Below are 23,655 nucleotides of genomic sequence, written 5' to 3' on the forward strand. Positions count from 1 at the left end.
TGAGTTAGCAAATGTTTATTTTAAATAAAAATTAGTTTCATACCATACATATTTACAGGAATGCTATACAAAAATAAAAGCCGGTCATTTCATCTGGGCCACGGTTGCGGAACACCCCCCACCCCCCAGAAGCCCCGCACCTTCCCCGTAGCTGCCACGTGCCGCGGTGTTCTCTCGTCTCGGCGGGGCCTGGGCACTCGCAGGTCCTACGTGTGGTCACCTGGCCGTCCAAAGGCCGTGCCAACCCTGTCCTTGGTTTCCAGGAAACACAGGCAGAAGTGGTCCTTACTGAGGAGGGCCAGTGAGTCCCCGTTTAAATGCCAGCACAGAGAAAGCACCTGAAAGTCACCTGGAGAAAGACAGGCAGCCGGAGGGTGAAAGGGTGAGGCCAGGGTCCCAGGGTGAGCGCGGCCCCAAATCCTGTGGTCGAAGGACAGGCCTGGAGAGACCCAGCTGCAGCCCCAAAGCTCAACTCAGGTGGGCATCTCTGTGTCCCGTGAGAGCTCGGAGCGGTGGACCCCCACCCGGTGTGTGATGCCGGGGACCGGCCTGAGGTCTCCCCGGATGTGCCCAGAGGGACTCCCGACCGTACACCCGAGGCGGTCGCCCACACGAGCCACGGTGCCCAGGTCGGCTGGGAGGGACTCATCTGTTAGGGTTCTGCCTACAGCCGGTCACAAGCGCCACTGCGCTCACCTTCCCCAGGCACCTGCACGGACACACAGCCCGCTGGCGACCACAGGTACACCTTGCCGCCTCCCGTGCAGATGGCCAGCCGGGGCTGCTGCGGGTCCCACTGGAAGGAGCGCACGGGGGACAGCTGCTCCAGCACCACGAAGAGCCTCAGCTTCTGAATGTCCCAGATCCAGACGGCGTTCGGGACACTGTCTGAGGAGGGAAGACGTGGACACCCTGCTTCGGTGTCCCCGCCTGAGATGCACGCTGGGGGGCAGGCCAGAAGCCTCGTGGACGTGGCTGCTCCGGTGTCTACGAGCCGGACGGTCCCCCCGCCCAGGCTTAGAGCCCACAAGGGCGGGTTTGGCGGTTTTTACAGCCCTCAAAACACGTGAGCCCCCTTCCCGCACGAAACGGGCCATGGCTGTGGTGGCGCCCGGACCCTGCTCTTCACCCGATGGCAAGCAGCGGGCGGAGGCGCCAAGACACCGTGCCTCCGGAAGCTTCTGTGGGCACAGCGTCCCGGCAGGAGGACGCGACATGCCGGAAGCCCGTCACCGGGGTTTCGCTCACCCGGTCTTCATGCCTGGGCACCGGAGGAAACAGGGAGGGGCACGGCCCGCGAGCGCGGCCACTGACCGCTTCTCGTCGCCAGGAAGTAGCTGTCCGGGCTGAAGGCCAGCGCTCCGATGCCGATTTTCGGGTTCGCTCTGTCGGCAACAGGCTTCAGGGTCTGCAAGGAGACTGGCACGGAGGCGATCTCATCTAGAACACAGAAAGGGAGGGGACAGGAGCCGCTGGCCTCGTCCACTCAGTTCAGACGGAAGGAAAAGAGGACTTCGCGTTAACCCACGGAGGCAAGGTTCTATGGAAACAGGCTTAAGGGGACCCGGCCGCGGCGCTGGAGCCCATGTTGCGGGTCAGCGCGCCAGGTGCCCCCGTGGCGGGGTCTGTGTAGCGGAGAGACCACGTGTGAGCGGGCAGGGGTGTGGCAACTCTGTGCCTTCCCCTCAGTTTTGCCATACACCTAAACTGCTCTAAAAAAAGTCTTAGGGGCGCCTGGGTGGCGCAGTCGGTTAAGCGTCCGACTTCAGCCAGGTCACGATCTCGCGGTCCGTGAGTTCGAGCCCCGCGTCGGGCTCTGGGCTGATGGCTCGGAGCCTGGAGCCTGTTTCCGATTCTGTGTCTCCCTCTCTCTCTGCCCCTCCCCCGTTCATGCTCTGTCTCTCTCTGTCCCAGAAATAAATAAACGTTGAAAAAAAAAAAAAAAGTCTTAAAAAAAACAAAAAGCCATTATAAAACTCACGGCAAAAGGTGGTAAGGTGATGATGGAAGGCCAGGTGAGCGGGTGTGCTGGCTGTGTCCCCCCCCCCCCCCCCCCCGCCTCCATCCGGGGTGCTTACTGAGCGGGACTGGGCCGCGGACACCACACGACCCGGGGGCTGCTCCCCCACCTCCTGTACCTCGTTAGCCCACCTTACCGATGCCGGGACTGAGGCACAGGCCACCTGCCCAGGACCCGCGGCCAGTTCCGCAGCCCCACCCCCTCTGGCTCCTCCAAGGGCATCTTACTATCTTACTGGTCCTTAAAGAACCACCTGCAGGGCGCCGCCTGTCACACTGGGACCGCCAGCCCTCCCGATGCGACAGAAACACCCCCCCCCCAATCAGGCGAGTCTAGTGACCCGCAGGTGGGAGGACACAAGCCGGGAGGTGTTGCTGGCAAACGAGGGAGCAACCCCGCCCCCCCCAACTGCTCACACTTGGTCTCCGCGGGGGAGGCCACGCCGGCCGCTGCTCTGGGCGGGGGGAAGGCCAGGCGGCCCGGCGCCAGCCGCGGAGTCTTCTCGGCTTCCTTGTACACGACCTGGAAGACACGACGGTCCTGCCACCACCACCGCCCGCACATGACACGCAGGAGCAGAGGTGGTGACGCACCGGGTAGTGGTGACGCTGGACCTCGACGTGAGGCGCTGCCGTTCCTGGTGACGGACACGGAGACGCCGGGCCACCGGCACCCACTCCGCCGCGCGGGCGCCCGGCGAGGGTCCCACCCCAAGCCCCACCCCGAGCCCGCCCCTCGGGGGAGTGGCCTGTGCTGGCTGCGGGTTCGTACGCGCCCAACCGACCGCTCGCCAGTGAGGACACAAGCGTCTCAGTGGTGCCAAGTGACAGACGCAGGTCCTGGGAACGAGGGGACATCTGTGTCCCGAAGCCTGATGGGCCCATGAGGCCGAGGCGGTGAGGCAGCCCGGCTGCCCCCTGGCCTCAGAACGAGCTCGAGCTGCAGGCGGGGAGGGCCGAGCAAACCCTTCGCGGCCCACGTGGTTGGCCTGCTCGGCCTCGGCCTCCCACAACCATGGATGGCTTCACCCGCCTGCACCTCCAGCCAGGTCCCACCTCAGGACCTCCGCCCCAGCCTCGCCTCCCCAGCTGTCCCCTCCCCCTCCCCTCCCTCTCTCCTCCCTTCCCCTTCCACACGGCTACCTGCAGCCCTACTCCTGGTGGCCTCCCTCGTATTTCCCACGTGTGGGGCAGCTCCCCAAGGTTGGGGTCTGTCTGTCCCCTGCTAAAAAGGACACACATGCCCACCTCAGGCCCTTTGTACTTCCTGTTCTTGCTGCCAGAACTGCTCCTCCCTCCGATGCCGTATCACTTCTTCCTGGCCCCTGACCCCGTGACCGTCCCTGCCTGCCCCAGGGACACCTGCCCCCCGCTTCTCAGGTCTGCTTCTCCAGCCCCAAACGCCCGGTGCTTGTGGGTGAGGGACCCTGGGTACTCTGCCGAGGGCAGGAACAGACCTGAGAGTGACCCATCTGGGGAGTGGGGAGGGCAGGGCAAGGACACCACTTCGGATCCTTTGGGAATTGGTCGAGTCGAACGTTTGAAATGTTACCGTAACGGAAGTTTCTGGTGATGTGAGTACCGACATCATCATGAATAATGTAAAGTGAAAAAAGACTTTTTCTACCTCCCTTCTCCAAATGTGGCTCAAATAGAAACCTGCATTCCAGGGAGGGAGGAAGATGGCGGCGAAGGACGACGCTGGGCTCAGCGCGTCCTGCTGATCGCTTAGATTCTACCCACATCTGCCTAATTTACCCCGATAACCACGAGAAGACTAGCAGAACGGACTCTCCAGAGCCAAGCGCAGACGACAGGCCCACGGAAGAAGGTAGGAAGGGCGGAGGGGCGGTGCACGCTCCACAGACTGGCGGGAGGGAGCTGGGGCGGTGGAGGGGCAGCCAGCCCGCCCGGCAAGGCAGAGCCCCCGAGTGTGGCTGGCAAAAGCGGAGGGGCCGGACGGAGTGTGTTCTGTCAGCCAGTGAGACTTAACATCTGGAAGGTTATAAGCTAACAGCTCTGCTCGGAGAACGGGAGGGCCGGAGGACAACGGGACGGAGCGTTGTTGAGCCCCGGACGACAGAGCGCAGCTTGGCGGGGAACAAAGGCGCTGGGAAGCGCCTTCTCCCTCGCCCACCCCCCAGCCAAAATCCCAAAGGGAACCAGTTCCTGTCACGGAACTTGCTTGCACTGCGCAAACACCCAACGCTGTGCTTCTGCGGATCCATCCCTCCGACGGGTCGGCCTCCCTCCCGGTGCCGCAGGGCTCCTCCTGAAGCGGACCACCGAAGGCAAAGCGAGCTGAGTCTGCTCCTCCCGCCCCTGTGCACCTTGCGGATCCACCCCGGCTAATACGCCAGATCCCATCGAAGCAGCACCACAAGCCTGGCAGTGTGCAAGTAGCCCAGACAGGGGCCACACCACTCCACGGTGAGTCCTGCCCCTGGGAGAGGGGAAGATAAGGTACCCACCCGTCTGACTGTGGCCCCAGCGGTGGGCTGGGGACAGACAGCGGCTCTGACTGCGGCCCCGCCCACCAACGCAAGTTACTCCAGACAGCACGGGGGAAGTGCCCTGCAGATCCGCGCCACCCCAGGGACGATCCAAAATGACGAAACGCAGGAATTCTCCTCAAAAGAAACTCCAGAAAATAGCGACAGCTAACGAACTGATCAAAAACGATTTAAGCAATACAGCAGAAAATGAATTTAAAATAATAGTCATAAAATTAATCGCTGGGCTTGAAAACAGTATAGAGGACAGCAGAGAATCTATTGCTACAGAGATCAAGGGACTAAGGAACAGTCAGGAGGAGCTAAAAATGCTATAAATGAGCTGCAAAATAAAATGGAGGCGACCACAGCTCGGATTGAAGAGGCAGAGGAGAGAACAGGTGAATTGGAAGATAAAATTATGGAAAAAGAGGAAGCTAAGAAAAAGAGAGATTAAAAAAAATCCAGGAGTATGAGGGGAGACTTAGAGAACTAAGTGACACAATTAAATGTAATAACATATGCATAATTGGGATTCCACAGGAGGAAGAGAGAGGGAAAGGTGCTGAAGACATACTTGAAGAAATCATAGCTGAGAACTTCCCTGATCTGGGGAAGGAAAAAGGCACTGAAATCCAAGAGGCACAGAGAACTCCCTTCAGATGTAACTTGAATCGATCTTCTGCACAATATATCATAGTGAAACTGACAAAATACAAGGACAAAGAGAGAATTCTGAAAGCAGCTAGGGATAAACGGGCCTTAACATACAAAGGTAGACACATAAGGGTAGTAGCAGACCTATCTACTGAAACTTGGCAGGCCAGACAGGAATGGCAGGAAATCTTCAATGTGATGAACAGGAAAAATAATGCAGCCAAGAATCCTTTACCCAGCAAGTCTGTCATTCAAAATAGAAGGAGAAATAAAGGTTTCCTCAAACAAACAAAAACTGAAGGAATTCATCATCACTAAACGAGCTCTACAAGAGATCCTAAGGGGGACTCTGTGAATGAAATGTTGCAAGGACCACAAAGGACCAGAGACACCATTACAAGCATGAAATCTATAGATAACATAATAACTCTAAACCCATATCTTTCAATAACAACACTGAATGTAAACGGACTAAATGCGCCAATCAAAAGACATAGGATATCAGAATGGATAAAAAAAACAAGACCCATCTATTTGCTGTCTACAAGAGACTCATTTTAGACCTGAGGACACCTTCAGATTGAAAGTGAGGGGATGGAGAACTATTTATCATGCTACTGGAAGTCAAAAGAAAGCTGGAGTAGCCATACTTCTATCAGACAAACTAGACTTCAAATTAAAGGCTGTAACAAGAGATGAAGAAGGGCATTATACAATCATTACAGGGTCTATCCATCAGGAAGAGCTAACAATTATAAATGTCTATGCACCGAATACGGGAGCCCCCAAATATATAAAACAATTAATCAAAAACATAAGCAACCTTATTGATAAGAATGTGGTAATTGCAGGGGACTTTAATACTCCATTTACAACGTTGGACAGATCATCTAGACACAGGATCAATAAAAAAACAAGGGCCCTGAATGATACACTGGATCAGATGGACTTGATAGATATATTTAGAACTCTGCATCCCAAAGCAACAGAATATACTTTCTTCTCGAGTGCACATGGAACCTTCTCCAAGATAGATCACATACTGGGTCACAAAACAGCCCTTCATAAGTATACAAGAATTGAGATCATACCATGCATACTTTCAGACCACAATGCTCTGAAGCTTGAAATCAACAACAGGAAAACGTCTGGAAAACCTCCAAAAGCATGGAGGTTAAAGAACACCCTACTAAAGAATGAATGGGTCAACCAGGCAATTAGAGAAGAACTTAAAAAATATATGGAAACAAATGAAAATGAAAATACAACAATCCAAACACTTTGGGATGCAGCAAAGGTAGTCCTGAGAGGAAAATACATTGCAATCCAGGCCTATCTCAAGAAACAAAAATCCCAAATACAAAATCTAACAGCACACCTAAAGGAAATAGAAGCAGAACAGCAAAGACACCCCAAATCCAGCAGAAGAAGGGAAATAATAAAGATCAGAGCAGAAATAAACAATATAGAATCTAAAAAAACTGTAGAGCAGATCAATGAAACCAAGAGTTGGTTTTTTGAAAAAATAAACAAAATTGATAAACCTCTAGCCAGGCTTCTCAAAAAGAAAAGGGAGATGACCCAAATAGATAAAATCATGAATGAAAATGGAATTATTACAACCAATCCCTCAGAAATACAAGCAATTATCAGGGAATACTATGAAAAATTACATGCCAACAAACTGGACAACCTGGGAGAAATGGACACATTCCTAAACACGCACACACTTCCAAAACGCAATCAGGAGGAGATAAAAAGCTTGAACAGACCCATAACCAGCGAAGAAATTGAATCAGTTATCCAAAATCTCCCAACAAATAACAGTCCAGGACCAGATGGCTTCCCAGGGGAATTCTACCAGACGTTTAAAGCAGAGATAATACCTATCCTTCTCAAGCTGTTCCAAAAAATAGAAAGGGAAGGAAAACTTCCAGACTCATTCTATGAAGCCAGTATTACTTTGATTCCCAAGCCAGACAGAGACCCAGTAAAAAAAGAGAACTACAGGCCAATATCCCTGATGAATATGGATGCAAAATTCTCAATAAGATACTAGCAAATCGAATTCAAAAGCAAATAAAAAGAATTATTCACCATGATCAAGTGGGATTCATTCCTGGGCTGCAGGGCTGGTTCAACATTCGCAAATCAATCAATGTGATACATCACATTAATAAAAGAAAAGATAAGAACCATATGATCCTGTCAATCGATGCAGAAAAAGCATTTGACAAAATTCAGCATCCTTTCTTAATAAAAACCCTCGAGAAAGTCGGGATAGAAGGAACATACCTTAAACAGCATAAAAGCCATTTATGAAAAGCCCACAGCAATATCATCCTCAATGGGGAAAAACTGAGAGCTTTTTCCCTGAGATCAGGAACATGACAGGGATGTCCACTCTCACCGCTGTTGTTTAACACAGTGTTGGAAGTGCTAGCATCAGCAATCAGACAACAAAAGGAAATCAAAGGCATCAAAATTGGCAAAGATGAAGTCAAGCTTTCACTCTTTGCAGATGACATATTGTACATGGAAAACCTGACAGACTCCACCAAAAGTCTGCTACAACTGATACATGAATTCATCAAAGTCGCAGGATACAAAATCAATGTACAGATATCAGTTGCATTCTTCTACGCTAATAATGAGGCAACAGAAAGACAAATAAAGAAACTGATCCCATTCACAACTGCACCAAGAAGCATAAAATACCTAGGAATAAACCTAACCAAAGATGTAAAAGATCTGTATGCTGAAAACTACAGAAACCTTATGAAGGAAACTGAAGAAGTTACAAAGAAATGGAAAAACATTCCGTGCTCATGGACTGAAAGAATAAATATTGTTAAAATGTCAATACTACCCAAAGCCATCTACACATTCAACGCAATCCCAATCAAAATTGCACCAGCATTCTTCTTGAAGCTAGAACAAGCAATCCTAAAATTTGTATGGAACCACAAAAGACCCCGAATAAGGCAAAGTAATACTGAAGAAGAAAATCAAAGCAGGAGGCATCACAATCCCAGACTTTAGCCTCTGCTACAAAGCTGTAATCATCAGGACAGCATGGTATCGGCACAAAAACAGACACATAGGGGCGCCTGGGTGGCTCAGTCGGTTGGGCGTCCGACTTCGGCTCAGGTCATGATCTCGCGGTCTGTGAACCCAAGCCCCGCGTCGGGCTCTGTGCTGACAGCTCGGAGCCTGGAGCCTGTTTCGGATTCTGTGTCTCCCTCTCTCTCTGACCCTCCCCTGCTCATGCTCTGTCTCTCTCTGTCTCAAAAATAAATAAATGTTAAAAAACAAAAACAAAAACCAAAACCAAAAACAGACACATAGACCAATGGAATAGAACAGAAACCCCAGAACTAGACCCACAAAAATATGGCCAACTAATCTTTGACAAAGCAGGAAAGAATATCCAATGGAAAAAAGACAGTCTCTTTAACAAATGGTGCTGGGAGAACTGGACAGCAACATGCAGAAGGATGAAACTAGACCACTTTCTCACACCATTCACAAAAACAAACTCAAGATGGATGAAGGACCTAAATGTGAGACAGGAAACCATCAAAACCCTAGAGGAGAAAGCAGGGAAAAACCTCTCTGACTTCAGCCGCAGCAATTTCTTACTTGACACATCCCCAAAGGCAAGGGAATTAAAAGCAAAAACGAACTACTGGGACCTCATGAAGATAAAAAGCTTCTGCACAGCAAAGGAAACAATCAACAAAACTAAAAGGCAACCAACGGAATGGGAAAAGATATTTGCACATGACACATTGGACAAAGGGCTAGTATCCAAATCTATAAAGAACTCACCAAACTCCACACCCGAAAAACAAATAACCCAGTGAAGAAATGGGCAGAAAACATGAAAAGACACTTCTCTAAAGAAGACATCCGGATGGCCAATAGGCACATGAAAAGATGTTCAATGTCGCTCCTTATCAGGGAAATACAAATCAAAACCACACTGAGACACCACCTCACGCCGGTCAGAGTGGCTAAAAGGAACAAATCAGGAGACTATAGATGCTGGAGAGGATGTGGAGAAACGGGAACCCTCTTGCACTGTTGGTGGGAATGCAAACTGGTGCAGCCGCTCTGGAAAACAGTGCGGAGGTTCCTCAGAAAATTAAAAATAGACCTACCCTATGACCCAGCAATAGCACTGCTAGGAATTTACCCAAGGGATCCAGGAGTGCTGATGCAGAGGGGCACTTGTACCCCAATGCTTATAGCAGCACTTTCAACAATAGCCAAATTATGGACAGAGCCTAAATGTCCATCAACTGATGAATGGATAAAGAAGATGTGGTTTATATATACAATGAAATACTACGTGGCAATGAGAAAGAATGAAATCTGGCCCTTTGTAGCAACGTGGATGGAACTGGAGAGTGTTATGTTAAGTGAAATAAGCCATACAGAGAAAGACAGATACCGTATGTTTTCACTCTTATGTGGATCCTGAGAAACTTAACAGAAGACCAGGGGGGAGGAGAAGGCGGGAAAAATGGTTAGAGAGGGAGGGAGCCAAAACATAAGAGACTCCTAAAAGCTGAGAACAAACTGAGGGTTTATGGGGGGTGGGAGGGAGGGGAAAGTGGGTGATGGGCACTGAGGAGGGCACCTGTTGGGATGAGCCCTGGGTGTTGTATGGAAAGCAAGTTGACAATAAATTTCATAAAAAAAAAAGGAAGGAAGGGAAGGGAGGGGAGGGGAGGGGAGGGGGATGCATTCCAGACTTACTATTTTGGGATTGTTAATGGTGGCTGGGTGCCCGAACTCTGTGATCATTTTCCAAGTCACGTGATTAAGGATGCGCACCTAAGGGGAGAGAGTGCGCGTGAGAGCCCCTGGCGGGCGCCGTGCCCGCAGCATCTCCACGTGTGCTACTGGGTCTCACCTTCCCGTCATAGCTTCCGATGGCCAGGAACTGACTGCTGGGGCTCCAGGCCACAGACTTGACGCCCAGGGACCACTCGTAGGCACAGTACGCGGACAAGAGCCGGCCGTCCAAGGAGTAGAGCAGGACCTTGTACTGCGGGAGACAGTGCAGATGTTGACGCTCACCCTGACCGGAGCGTGGGGGGGGTGGGGGGGGTGGAATGGGGACACAGCCAATGTCCAGCGGGAGGTCAGAAGGAAGACCGGTGGAGCGGGACAGGCCCTCCCGCAGAGGGGACAGTGGGGACCTTGGCCGCAAATATAAGGACTCGCTGGTCAAAGGGCTGGGCTTGACATCGGAGCCTGGTGAGCCGACCGAGCCTCCACATTCAGAAAGCGTCGGGTAAACACAGGTCAAAGCACCCCAACACACAGGGTCTGCCTGGTCACCCTGCATACCTCCAGACAGGTGTCCCACACTGCCAGCACACAGCCGTTTGGGGCCCACTCAATCCCTGCGAGGTCCTGGGTCTCTGTGTCAAAGTGCTTCCAAAGCAAGACAGGGAAACATTAAATTCGAAAGTGTTTTCTTGAACAAATACACATTTTATCACTGACGTTGGGAACACGTTTCGTATTTAATTTCCTCGTACAGAAATGGACAATGTCTCCAGCCCTGTCCTTCCGTCGTTAAAATCCTGCCTGAGCACTCAGGAGGCCCCAGGCGGGCCAGCACGCGGCTGGAGCCCACCGGGCAGGACAGTGCCCAGCACCGCTGGCTGTGACGCAGCTCCCGCCGCCTGGCACCACCCCACCCTTCCCGCCTCCCTCCCCCTTCCCGCCTGGCTCGGCCTCACTCCTGGAAGATCAGCTCGGGCGAGATCCCGCCAGGACACCCCGTGCCCAGGTCGATGGGGCCGCCTCCGTGCTCTGGCAGGAGAGGCACTGCCAGTCCGAAGGCCTTTCCGCACCCACCCGGCCCATGGAGCTGAGCCCGGCCAGGGGAGGAGGGCCCCGCGCACCCGGCCGGGGCCCCTGGAGGCTGGCCCAGAGCAGACCCTCCAGGGGCAGCAGCCCCTGGGCGAACCGCACGGCCCTAACAAGAGGACAGCAGCTCACGCCAATGGCCTGTGGCCGCCCCGCTCACCGGCAGCCACCCCCCCAGCCCGTGACCCACCCGCCATGAGATGGCGCTGCCGCGACCCCTCCCAAAGGTGCCCGGCGCCTCGGAGACGCGAGGCGTCAGCTGCCCCCGCCCCGCGGCCGGCAGCGCACCCCCTACCCGCAGGAGCTGCCAGTCGCTGCAGACGAAGACGCTCACGTGGTCCTGGCAGTCGCGCCGCTCCGCCAGCGCCATGTAGCGGCCGTCCCGGGTAAAGGAGACCCCTGGCGGGAGGAGAGGGACACCCCGCTGCAGCCCCAGGGAGCGGTGAGAAACCAGAGGCAGGGGTCACGGTGAGGCACGGGCGCCCGCAGCCAGACGGCGGGGCGGAGAGCGAGACGGCGGCCTCGGTGCAGCAGCCCAGGCACCCCCCCCACCGACCCCCAACCCCCGACCGGCAAGGGATCTGACGGAAAACCGCAGGAACCGGTCCCCCGAAGAACCACAAAGCGTCACTGAAAATGCAGCTCCTGACGGATCGTCGTTTTTGGAGCACAAATCGTAGGGAGCTCAGCCAGCTTGTCAGCTTCTCATCACACCCAGTTTTACTTTTTTAAAAGAATATCTTATTTACTTTTGAGACCGAGAGAAAGCAACAGCTGGGGGTGGGGGGGCGGTGGCAGAGAGAGAGGGAGACAGGAACCGAAGCGGACTCCGCCCCCGACAGCACAGAGCCCGACGTGGGGCTTGAACCTGGGAGCGTGGAGATCACGAGCTGAGCCCAAGGCGGACCCTCAGCCGGCCGACTGAGCCACGCAGGCCCCCAACTTCCTACGTGTACTTCTGAATTACTCGGGAGAAGAAAACGTAAGGTCGGAGTTTAGAAATAAGCTTTGGTTGAAAACGTGAAACCGTATTTTCCGTTCTGTGTTAGTCGCAAGGCCCCAGGCCCCAGCTCACACTTCCTGAGCCACAAGAACACATAAGGCGCTGCTGTCTGCACCTATCGCGGCAACTTCACGATTCAGGGATGGGCACCCCACTCGCTCTACGCGGTCCAACCGAGTCCCGCGGTGGCCGGCTGGGCGGGGTGGCCGCCCTCTCCCGGGCACAGAGACCACAGAGCTGGCCAACAGAAGTCTGGAGGCTTGAAGTGCAGAACTGGGGGGGGGGGGGGGGGGGGGCAGGTCCTGGGACACACATCAACCGAAGGGACCTGATCCCCAGTCCTACGACAGGAAGGGAACCTCACGTAAAGCCGACTTCTCTGAGGTCCTTTAAACCACTGTGGTTCTATCTTGAAAGGGGAGCCCTTGTCCTCGGGAGACACACACGGAACTATTCACAGAGAAGCATCAGCTGGTCTGGGGCGTAGAGAAAGAAGCTGGCCACACGCTGATAAGCCGCTGAGACTACTGTGCCCGTAAATTTTCTGTATTAAAAAAGTGTCCCTCCCCCCCCCCACTCCGCCCCCGCCCCCGGGCCCTGAACAAAACCAACAAAGAAGCAGCTTTCAAATCAGCTTCGGCCGACTCACCCTGCTGACAGGCTTTGGGGTATTTGATGTAAGACACGGACTTTGTGCACAAGGACCAGACAGTTATCCGCAGCTGTCGAGAAGGGGAAAGAGAAACGGTGCCGGTTTAGCAGCTGGGAAGACGGCGGTTAAGTCATAGACCGGCATCAGTGACCCAGTAAGAGGTTTACTGCAGAATTGAGAACAGCAGTTGCCCCTGGGTGTCCCCCCCCCCCCACCCCAGTCTCCCGTCCTTTAATTTCATGCTCCTGGTGTTTGGTTTTCTTTTTGTAACAGTATCGCGTGAGCGGCACAAAGTCGAATATAAGTGCATTTAGTTTAAAATTTCAAAGTAACTGCGGTTTTTTTCTCGTAACAAACGTGCAGACGCCGGCAGGCAAGCTGTCCAGGACGCTGGGTGTCCCGGGGACTGAGCGAGGTCAACCTGCTTGGTCCTCTGCCTCGGCAGACTCGTGAGCAGGAGGTGGGGCAGAAGGGCCCGTGCGGTGGCCTCGCTGCACGGCTGCTTCCCCACAGGGTTTCTGGGGGTGACTGCTCTGTCAGCCGGCCGGCCCCTCCTCTCCCGCCCGCGTGCCTGGCGGGGTGGTCACGGACACCCGTCCCCAGGAAGAGCCCCACAGTATAGCTTTAAAGCGTTCAAACACCCGTCTACATTTACATCTAATATTGAGGTTCTATGACCCCCTAGATCCCATTAGAGTTTAAAAGGGAATAACCAGAATTTCTTAACCCCGATTCCTAGTTTTGTTTCTAAAAACTGTCTCCGTGCCCTTCCCGTTGGCTGACGTGGCAGTTCACTACTTGACGAGCGTCCAACAGCTGACTCTGAACAAGCACAACGCTGGAAAACACACTGACCTGGTTTCCAGATTTACTGTGAAGTACCATAATCAGAGAGTATGCTGTTCGCACAAAGCGAGGCTAATAGGTCAGTGGAACAAGACAGAATCCGGAAACAGATCTGCACACACACAGGCAACGGGTTTTTGACAGAAGCGCGAGTGGAAAAGATCTAAACTCAAAATAGGTCCTATGTCTACACTTAGGAGCCCAAACCATAAAACTTGTAGAAGAAAACAGAATAAACTCTTTTTGGATCTTGGGTTGGGTGGGGATTTCTTTAGATGCACAAAACATAAAAAAAAAAAAAACCTGATCCGTTAGACTCCATTAAAAGGAAACACTTCTGCTCTTTAAAAGAAGCTGTTAACTAACTGAGAGGGCAACCTGTAGGAGAAAACACTTGCCAGGCGCGTGTCTAGGAAAGGACTCGCATCCAGAATATAGTAGAAGAAACTTCACAGTTGAGTAACGTGACTAGCCACCCGACAAAGAAACGAACAGACAAGTCCTACGATAACGGGCATGTGACAGAGGTCTAATGGCATTAGTCATGAGGACAATGCAAACTAAAACCACAGGCAGGGGCGTCTGGGAGGCTCAGGTGGCTGGGCGTCCGACTTCAGCTCAGGTCATGATCTCTGGGTTTGTGAGATCGAGCCCCATGTTGGGCTGTGTGCCGACAGCTAGGAGCCTGCCTGGGATTCTCTCTGTCTCTCTCTCTCTCTCTGCCTCTTCCCCACTTGTGCTCTCTGTCTCTCTCTTTCTCAAAATAAATAAACTTAAAACAAAAACAAAAACAAAAAAACCACAGGGAGACACCACAACACAAGACTGACTACAGCAGAAAACCGCACTGACGCGTGTCGAGGGTCGTGAGAGTGTAGACACCTGAGCTCTAACCTGGGGGGGGGCAGCCACGTTAGAGAGCAGTTGGCAGTTTCCTGAAGCGTTCTGCATGCGCCCCCCCCTGGCACCGCCTCCTAGGGATTTACCCAAGTCAAATGACGTGCGTCCCAGCAGCTCGTTCCGGATGGCGCCCACGGGAAAGCGCCCACGGCCTGCCAGATGGGGGACGGAAAGCAGATGCCGTGTCCCCGTGCCACGGAATGGCGCCCGGCCACGAGGGACCGCCACTGATACCCTCAGTGACAGCACAGCGCTGAGTGACAGAGGCCAAACACAGAGCCCCCCACGCCACGTGGCCCCACCGACCGAGAAGCAGGCAGTGGCTATCCAGGAGCAGCGGTGGGCGCGGACGGGGCTGTCCACGTCCTGGCTGAGCTGCGCGCCTCAAGGGGTGAATGGTGCTCGTCGGTGGTTTTAACTGGCTTTGTGGACACGTAAGAAAAAGGTTTTCGGCTTATTTTTTTTTTGAGGCAGCTACGGGCTGTTTACAACACAGACAGACACTGAAATTTAAGGACACGGGAAGGTGGAAAAGTAACAGGAGTGAAAAAGAAAAACCACGAGAGCCACAGGCTAGGCGAACAGCTGACAGAACAGGTTTGTGAGGCAAAAAGATCCACGAGGGACCACGAACGATGAGTTACAATCAAGGCTCCACTGGCCGTGAGGACATAACATCCTCAGTCCGAGCGCAGCTGGTAACAGCACCTCACAAGTACAGTAAACAAACCAACACCACACGGGCAACGGGAGGGGGCAGCCCCACAGACACCGACACGCTACAAACCCGGGGACGTAAGCAGTGTGGCACGGCAAACCGGCGTGCCAACAGCGGAAGAGGAAGGAAAATCGGGAATTTTATGTAAACATAAAGAAATTCAGTTCTTGATAAACGTCGTTGGGAAAAAGATAGACGTGGATCTCTTCCTCACACCACACAGTCCACAGGAACCTGAAGCGCATATTAATCAAGTGTGCGAGAGTGTGCATGTGTGTAAAACAAGGTATGAAAGCACTCAACCTCACTAATAGTCAGGAAACAAGTAAAACCACAATGCACTTCCTGTGTAGCTCCACTACTACCTATCACCTATCTATCTATCTATCTATTTATTTTTGAGAGAGACAGGGACAGAATGCGAGTGGGTTAGGGGCAGAGAGAGAGGGAGACACAGAATCCGAAGCAGGCTCCAGGGTCCGAGCCGTCAGCACAGAGCCCGACGCGGGGCTCAAACTCACAAACCGAGAGATCATGACCCAAGCTGACGTTGGACGCTCAACCGACAGAGCCACCCCCGTGGCCCCGAAGTTGTTTTTTAAAGTTAGATTCATGCTGGGGCACCTGGCTGGCTCAGTTGGGGAAGTATGTGACTCGTGATCTCCGTGTTGTGAGTTCAAGCCCCATGTTGGATGTAGAGATTACTTAAATAAAAATAAAACTTTAAAAAATAATAATAGTAAATAAAATTAGACTCGTGTTGTCAGGAACTTGAATGAACTTAGAAGGAAATTAGAATTTCACTCATTTTTCTTTTTTTATGTTTATTTAATTTTGGGAGAGACAGAGTGCTAGCAGCAGAGGGGCAGAGAGAGAGTGGGGGGTGGGGAGGAGACCGAATCCGAAGCAGGCTCCAGGCTCTGAGCTGTCAGCACAAAGCCTGACTCGGGGCTCGAACTCACGAACTGTGAGGTTATGACCTGAGCCAAAGTCAGACGCTTAACCAACTGAGCCCCCCAGGCGCCCCAGGACTGGCAGTCAGTTTAAATCCCGATAAAAAGCTTTGGAAAGTCGAATGCCATCTACTATAAGCAGGCAGTCCCCCAGCCTACCCCCGACAGGGTGCCTCAATATAGGTCACGTACAATATACTCCCGGCACCGTGGCCCCTACCCCCTTGAACACCGGCAGCAGCCGAGGGCAGACGGGTGTGCCGTGACTTCCCCTGCGAGGAACAGCAGAGTGAGCCACACCTTCCAGACGGACGAACACCGAGGGCGAAGAGAACCACCCGGGAATACAGAGGACGAACGCACGTCAGCAAACTGGAAACAGACGCAAAGCAAGCAACAGTGTATACGTTCGTTGTGCATGCGCACACGTGTGCGCGCGCACACACACACACACGCACACACACACACACGACCCAAAGGGAAGCAAGAACGGGTTAACACAGAATGCAGGGTCCGTCCCGCCTCTGTGGGGCATGCAGGCAGCCCTGCTCTGGGCCTCGGGGGTGGGGTGGGGCACACAGTGCTTCACCCTCGGGGACCCTGTGCAAAGGGCCTGTCACATTCGTGTACGGGAGGCAGGGAGGCCCTGGCACACGCCCGTCTGGACACTGGATTCTGGCCCCAAGAATTCTAATCACGGAGACTGTCGGGTGAGGCCGTATAAACAGTTCAACACGTCTGAAAACTTCCAAGTTGCAAACGTCTTTATTTTTTTAAAATTTTTTTTTTCCAACGTTTATTTATTTTTGGGACAGAGAGAGACAGAGCATGAACAGGCGAGGGGCAGAGAGAGAGGGAGACACAGAATCGGAAACAGGCTCCAGGCTCTGAGCCATCAGCCCAGAGCCCGACGCGGGGCTCAAACTCACAGACCGCGAGATCGTGACCTGGCTGAAGTCGGACGCTTAACCGACTGCGCCACCCAGGCGCCCCAGCAAACGTCTTTAAAAGGCCAACGTGGGGCGCCTGGGTGGCGCAGTCGGTTAAGCGTCCGACTTCATCCAGGTCACGATCTCGCGGTCCGTGAGTTCGAGCCCCGCGTCGGGCTCTGGGCTGATGGCTCAGAGCCTGGAGCCTGTTTCCAATTCTGTGTCTCCCTCTCTCTCTGCCCCTCCCCCGTTCATGCTCTGTCTCTCTCTGTCCCAAAAATGAATAAACGTTGGAAAAAAAAAAAAAATTTTTTTTTTTTTTTAAAAGGCCAACGTGTGCAGCTCTGGGTCTCGGTCCACTTTCTGTCTGACTCCGGATTTCAGCTCAGGTCATGATCTCGCGTGAGATCGAGCCTCTCACTGGGCTCTGCACCAAGCATATGGAGCCTGCTCAAGATTCTCTCTCCCTCCCTCCCTCTCTCTCTGCCCCCACCCCCACTCTCTCTCAAATTAAAAATGAATGAATGGGGGCGCCTGGGTGGCTCAGGCGGTTGAGCGTCCGACTTCAGCTCAGGTCATGATCTCGCGGCTCGTGGATTCGGGCCCCGCGTCGGGCTCTGTGCTGACAGCTCGGAGCCTGGAGCCTGGGGCCTGCTTTGGATTCTGTGTCGTCCTCTCTCTCTGCCCCTAAGCCACTCGCATTCTGTCTCTGTCTCTCTCAGAAATAAATAAACATTAAAAAATAAATAAATAAAATAAAATAAAATATAAAAAAAAAATGAATGAATGAATGAAAAGTCACCATGTGCACCGCAAGGAAACCAAGTGCCCTGCGTCCTGCTCAGTCTCCGACAGCCTGTATGAGCAGACGCCACATCAAAAGCGGGTCTTAAACCGAAACAGAAGGTACGTGAAGCCACAAGGCCGTCTGAGGCGGCCGACTCAGCCGCCCCCTCACGGCTGGACACAGACCTTCTCCCACATGATGCCAACTTGAAAAAGACCCGATGATGACATCCCACAGGGTCGCCCGGCACCCTCACGGCTGGGCACAGACACTCGCCCTCGCCACACGCACGCACTGTCCCCTCTGCAGCCTGGGGCGGGGCTCCTGCAGGGCACCAGGCAGCCCAGGCCTGGGGGTTCGGGCCCACACGCTGGGTCATGACGCCCCCTCAAAAGGCACATCGTTAACGGGATCTGCGCATTTTTCTGTCTTTGAAAACAACACTGCTGACACCAAAGACCTTCTACCCCAACACCTTATATGTGCAAATTCCCTAACTTTGGGGGGGGGGGGGCAGGAGCCCCAGCGAGGCTCGGACAAGACGCAGCAGCGACCGGTGGTTACAGGTCAGGCATCTTAAAGATGTAAAGTCGATCGTAGTGAATTCATCTTCTACCCCTGAAGTAAAGGAACTGTTTAATTCTTAAATCCTGTCATTTAAAACCCACGTTACTTTTCCTTAAATTTGGGCAGAAAGATCATATAACAACCGTGTCGACCTAAGACACACATCTTTCTCCGTCTCTCCCTCTCTCCCCATATATGTGTATACATATGTGAAAGATACACATCGTTCTCCAAAATTCACCCGCCTGACCGCTACCCAGCAATTTCCGGAGAAAGGCGCGAGGAGTCACCCTCCTCCGCTCGACGACGTGTGCCCGGGGCCTTTGCACTTACGTGGAACTCGGTTGTGTTGAGGATGTGGCGGCCGTCGGGGCTCCAGCAGGAGGCCACCAGCCCGGCCGAGCCCTCGTCGATCCTGCAGTGCCACTCCGGCTGCTCCAGGGACCACACCTGGATTCGCAACGGACAGAAACGCAGACCCAACAACACATGAGCGCACGCGCGTCAAGCTGGAAAACAGCCGGTTCAACGGCACACGGTCAGGACACAGGGCGCGTTTCCACATCCGCCACGAGGCAGGGCTGGAGCCGGACTGCGGCACAAAAGCCACGCTCCCGGGGGACTTCACAGTGGTGGTTTTAAAGCCCTTCGCCAGCCCTCCAAGCTCCTTCGGGGAAACTTCAGATCTGCTAGAAACGCATCTTCGCGCTTCCCCAAACCCGTGAGGCCCAAGCTTCTAGACAGCTGTCTGCGGACACTTCCTCTTACTGAATTCTACCTGATGACACATTAAGGCTAGTTAAGTGTTCTCCTGTTTTCAAAGTACTTAAGCTATTAGGGAACCGTTATAATTTTAAGACGAAACCGGCTTGAGCCACCTCGCCTTTTTTTCTCAAACTACAAGGGCACAGAAGAGGTTGCTCCTTCCCGGTTACCCTCAGGCAAGAGCCCCTGGCTCGGAGCCCCGCGGGCGGCGCACCTGAACCTGTCCCCGCTTGTACATGGCGCACAGGATGAAGAGGGAGTCCGCCGACCACTCGATGTGCTGGATCTGGTCCAGGCACGTGTACAGGTGAAGGATCTGGAGGGTGTGCACATCCCGGACCACTAAGCGGTACTGGACGCAAGAAGCCTAAAAACGGGGAAAAAAAAAAGCCCTTGATGGTCTAACAGTCTAAGGGAAGGGAGCTCAGGAGCCGGTGCTCCCCTCCGTCCAGGAATTCTAGCTCCTTCTGTCCTTCCGGATGTATTTCCTGCCTGGACGGCCTCATGTTCACAGACTGTCACCCCCTCTAAGGATAAGGGTTCACGAAAAGACAAGGTTGAAATACACAAACTAGGTGTTGACGTTGCTCCAGGATAAGACATTCTGTTAAAACTCTCTACTAGGTCATTTTTTACTTTCTGACTCGCGTCTTAAAAACTAAAGCAGGACACAGCGTGGGACCAGCTCTTCTGTGAACTAAGCCAGCACTCTGCTGCTTTAACCACCGGCAGACAAGGCACAGGGAGTGCGGACAGGGGCCTCAGGGTCCTTGGTGAGAAGGACCACGGAGACATAAGGACGAGGCAACAGAAAATACGTATTTGTCCCTGCCCCCAGGCCCTGGCACAGGACTCCTCGAGTCCTTGAAACGTCCTGGGTGGCAGGAGCATCTTTTGTTCTAACGAGGCAACTCTAAGTGGGCTCCTGGCCACCAGAAATACCAGCCATGATTAGAAGCTTGGAATGTTCAGTTCCACTCCCCCTTCTCCAGAGAGTGGAGAGGGGCTGGAAGCGGAGTTAATAATTCATCACGAGGAATCCTCTGTAAAATGCCAACAGGACAGTGTTCAGAGAGCTCCAGGCCGGTGAACACAGGCACACAGGGCAGGTGACGCACCCACCCCCACGGGGACAGCGGCTCCTGCACTCGGGACCCTCCTGGACCTTGTCTTCTGGATCTCTTCACCTGGCTGTTCACCTGGATCCTCTCTGGTCTCCTTTAGCACAAGTGTCTGAGTTCTGTGAGCCACGCTGGCAAATCAGCCGAACCCGAGGAGGGGGCTGTGGGAGCCTCTGACTGGTGGCCCAGGCAGACGGAAGTTGTGGGGAGCTCGAGGACCCGCAGCTCTGGCTGGAATCTGAAGTGGGGGGCACAGGGGCGCGTGGGGGGCACAGCTGGTGAAGCGCCCGCCTTCGGCTCCCGTCACGATCTCATGCTTCAGGAGTTCCAGCCCCACATCGGGCTCACTGCCATCAGCACGGAGCCCGCTGCAGATCCTGCCCCCCTCTCTGCCGCGCCCCTGCTCATGCTCTTTCTCTATCTCTCAAAAATGAAAAAAAAATAAAATAAAACAAACAAGAAAATAAACATTAAAAAAAAATGCAGTGGGTGGGCGGTCCACCTCGGGTCTCCAGGGGGACGGTGCCAGAATCGAGCTGTGTGGCACCCGCTGGTGTCCTGGGGGCTTGTGTGCTGTGACACACCCCCAGCTCCTGGCAAACATGACGGGAAGTGTCAGCAGTGCGGCGAGTGTAACAGCAGCCGCGGGACAGCAGAGGCGAGGAGCAGCAGCAGGCTGACGCTTTCCCGACACAGGAGGGGACGCAGGGAGGTTTCTCTTCCACTGCGGGGACTTATTCTGAGTACTGACCATGAAGATGTTTAAGCGTTAATCCTGTTTTCTTGAAGAGGCAGTCTGTGTCCACCTTTGTTAATAATATCCATATCTAAGCAAATTATTTGGGTCTACTCATCTGATTTTAGATTAGATTATAGTTTAAAAATCAAGAACTGGTTTAAAAAAAATTTTTTTTAATGTTTAGTTTTGAGAGAGGGAGAGAGGGAAAGCGAGTGAGCAGTGGAAGGGCAGAGAGAGAGAGGAAGATAGAGAATCCGAAGCAGCTCCAGGCTCTGAGCTGTCAGCACAGAGCCCAAAACTGGGCTCGAACTCATACACCCCGAGATCATGACCTGAGCCAAAGTCAGATGCTTAACTGACTGGGCCGCCCAGGCACCCCAAGAACTGATTTTTAAATGTTAATTGCTTCGTTTTTGTCAAGATCAAACTCAATTATTGGCTTGTGTTTTACAAACCTTTTCCTTTCCTTTTCCAAACCTTCCTTTTCCTTTTGAAAAAAACCTCGGGGCGCCTGGGGAGCTCCTTGTGATCTCATGGTTTGTGAGGGAGTGTGAGTTCTGTGAGTTTGAGCCGTGGGCTCCATGACGCTGACGAGGAGCCTGCTTGGGATTCTCTCTCTCCCTCTCCCTCCCCCCCCCTCCTCTCTCTGCCCCTCCCCCACTCGTACGCTCTCACTCTCAAAAATAAAGTTTAAAAAACACACCTCGGGGCGCCTGGGTGACTCAGTCGGTTAAGCGTCCGACTTCGGCTCAGGTCACGATCTCGTGGCTTGTGAGTTCGAGCCCCGAGTCGGACTCTGGGCTGATAGCTCAGAGCCTGGAGCCTGTTTCGGATTCTGTGTCTCCCTCTCTCTGCCCCTCCCCTGTTCACACTCTGTCTCTCTCAAAAATAAATAAACATTAAAAAAAAAAATTTTTTTTTAAATAAAAAAATAAAAATAAAAAAATAAAAAACACACCTCATGAGTCTTCCTTGTAAAAAGGAGAAGGGGAGGGTAACTTCAGGTGAGAACATGTGTCACATTGTAGCTTTGTCATCAGTTACAGTGAGCTCCTTAAGACAGGGAGTATGTGTCGTGGCATGGAAAAACCATTATCAGATCTGTTGCAAGATATTAAAAACGGCAACACAGACCTACTTTCTTCAGGGTTTAGGATAGAGCTTCGAAGAACAAGACTCCAGTAACACCACATTTCCACCAGGGTGGAGAAGCCAAAAAAAAAAAAAAAAAAAAAAGGCACCAAAACAAAGCAAAGGAACATAGTCTCTCTCTTTATAATTCACCGGAATCTTCATAGACGATTTTTTTAAACAACGAATTTATGGGGAGCACTTCAAAAAATACGCGACGGTTTCTGGGGGTGAACTTGAAGCTGAAGACATTGTGTATCTCTCAGCAGAATGCTAATTTATGTATTTAGGATAATACCTCCACAAAGGAGTTCCAGTTTCAAAGAGCTGCACAAAGAACAGGAATGTTCAGGTTCAAACTGAAAAGAAGTCAGGAAGCGTCGGTGAGTTAACATACAGAACTAAACAGACACACTTTCTTTTTTTTTTTTTTTTTTTAACAGACACACTTTCTATAAGGCTGATCTTTTCCTGAATGGACTTCCAGTGCCAATCATACCGCCAGGTCCCGAGGATACACACTGATGATGCTGGTGTGTTTCCTGCACAGACTGGCTCAGCGATTTCAGCAGCATTTGGTCGCCCCCCCCCCCCCCCCGATGAACAGCTCGAATCCCAATCGTTCGAATAAACAGCAGTGCGGACGACTGGACTCATCCGGGCAGAGACTGCTGGTTATTTCAATCGCTTATTTGCCATATGGTGGGGGGCGGGGAGGACTAGCAAAGACAGTGGCTGCACCAGGTTACAGCCAACAGAACTAGGTATGTCCCCCCATGTGTCAAAATTACAACAACGAGCTGATATCCTCTGTACCCTCAGATGTGTGACGACAACACTGCCATTACCTGCCTCTGACAGATGGAAACTGGGGTGTAGGGAGGCTGGCACCTGCCCACGCCCCATTCCCCCGGGGCCCCTGCTTGGGGCATCTGTCAAGTCCCCAGCCCCGGTGTCCGCCAGGATCACGTGCCCTGGGTCCCCTGCTCCAGGGCGCCTGCCTCTGTGTCCGCCCGGGGCCCCCGTCCGAGTCCCCAGCCCAGGGTCCCCTGCCTCGGGTGTCAGCCGGGGTCACGTGCCCTGGGTCCCCAGCCTCGGGTGTCAGCCCGGGGCCCCTGCTTGAGGCCCGCACCGGCGGACCCCCAAGCTGCCCCCTCCTCCCGGGCCCCGCGGCCGCTCACCAGGTACTTGCCGTCCGGGGAGAACTTGCAGAGCAGGCCGGAGAGCTTGAACACCTCGGAGAAGTTCATGGCGGCCTCCGACCCACGGCCCCGGGCGCTCCACTCCAGCCGGGTCTGCCGCAACCGCCAACACCGCGGCCGGAAGTGACGGAGGGCGGAAGCACCTCGCAGCCTATCAGGGCCCCGGGTGCCCGCGCAGCATTGTGGGGCTTGTAGTTCGCGCGTTCCCGCGCCGCCGCGCTTCTCGCCACCAGGACGATCCGCCCCCCAGCGAGGGTTGACACCGAAAACGCCGGACGCGCGCTC

At 53.3% G+C, this 23,655-nt stretch overlaps 1 protein-coding gene across 2 annotated transcripts; it reads right to left on the bottom strand.

Annotated features, from left to right (window-relative positions):
• WRAP73 (WD repeat containing, antisense to TP73) lies at positions 1-23,506 on the bottom strand. 2 transcript variants are annotated; one of them, XM_086715476.1, is made up of 12 exons: positions 23,350-23,505; positions 19,392-19,544; positions 18,746-18,862; positions 12,710-12,782; positions 11,353-11,456; positions 10,530-10,616; positions 10,090-10,224; positions 9,933-10,010; positions 2,437-2,542; positions 1,315-1,440; positions 697-888; positions 1-349 (listed from the first exon to the last, which is right to left on the bottom strand). In XM_086715476.1, exons 1-12 carry the CDS (start codon positions 23,416-23,418, stop codon positions 207-209), a joined length of 1,383 nt encoding a protein of 460 aa, XP_086571602.1. In that variant the 5' UTR covers positions 23,419-23,505; the 3' UTR covers positions 1-206. The 2 variants fall into 2 exon arrangements, with proteins under 2 accessions (XP_086571602.1, XP_086571603.1); XM_086715477.1 differs by lacking the exons at positions 18,746-18,862; positions 19,392-19,544 and having other exon boundaries at positions 23,350-23,506.
• Between the last annotated feature and the right edge of the window lie 149 nt (positions 23,507-23,655).

The sequence above is a fragment of the Puma concolor genome, chromosome C1 (assembly GCF_028749965.1).
Source record: "Puma concolor isolate L17-30 chromosome C1, mPumCon1.1.hap2, whole genome shotgun sequence".
NCBI classification, from domain to species: domain Eukaryota; kingdom Metazoa; phylum Chordata; class Mammalia; order Carnivora; family Felidae; genus Puma; species Puma concolor.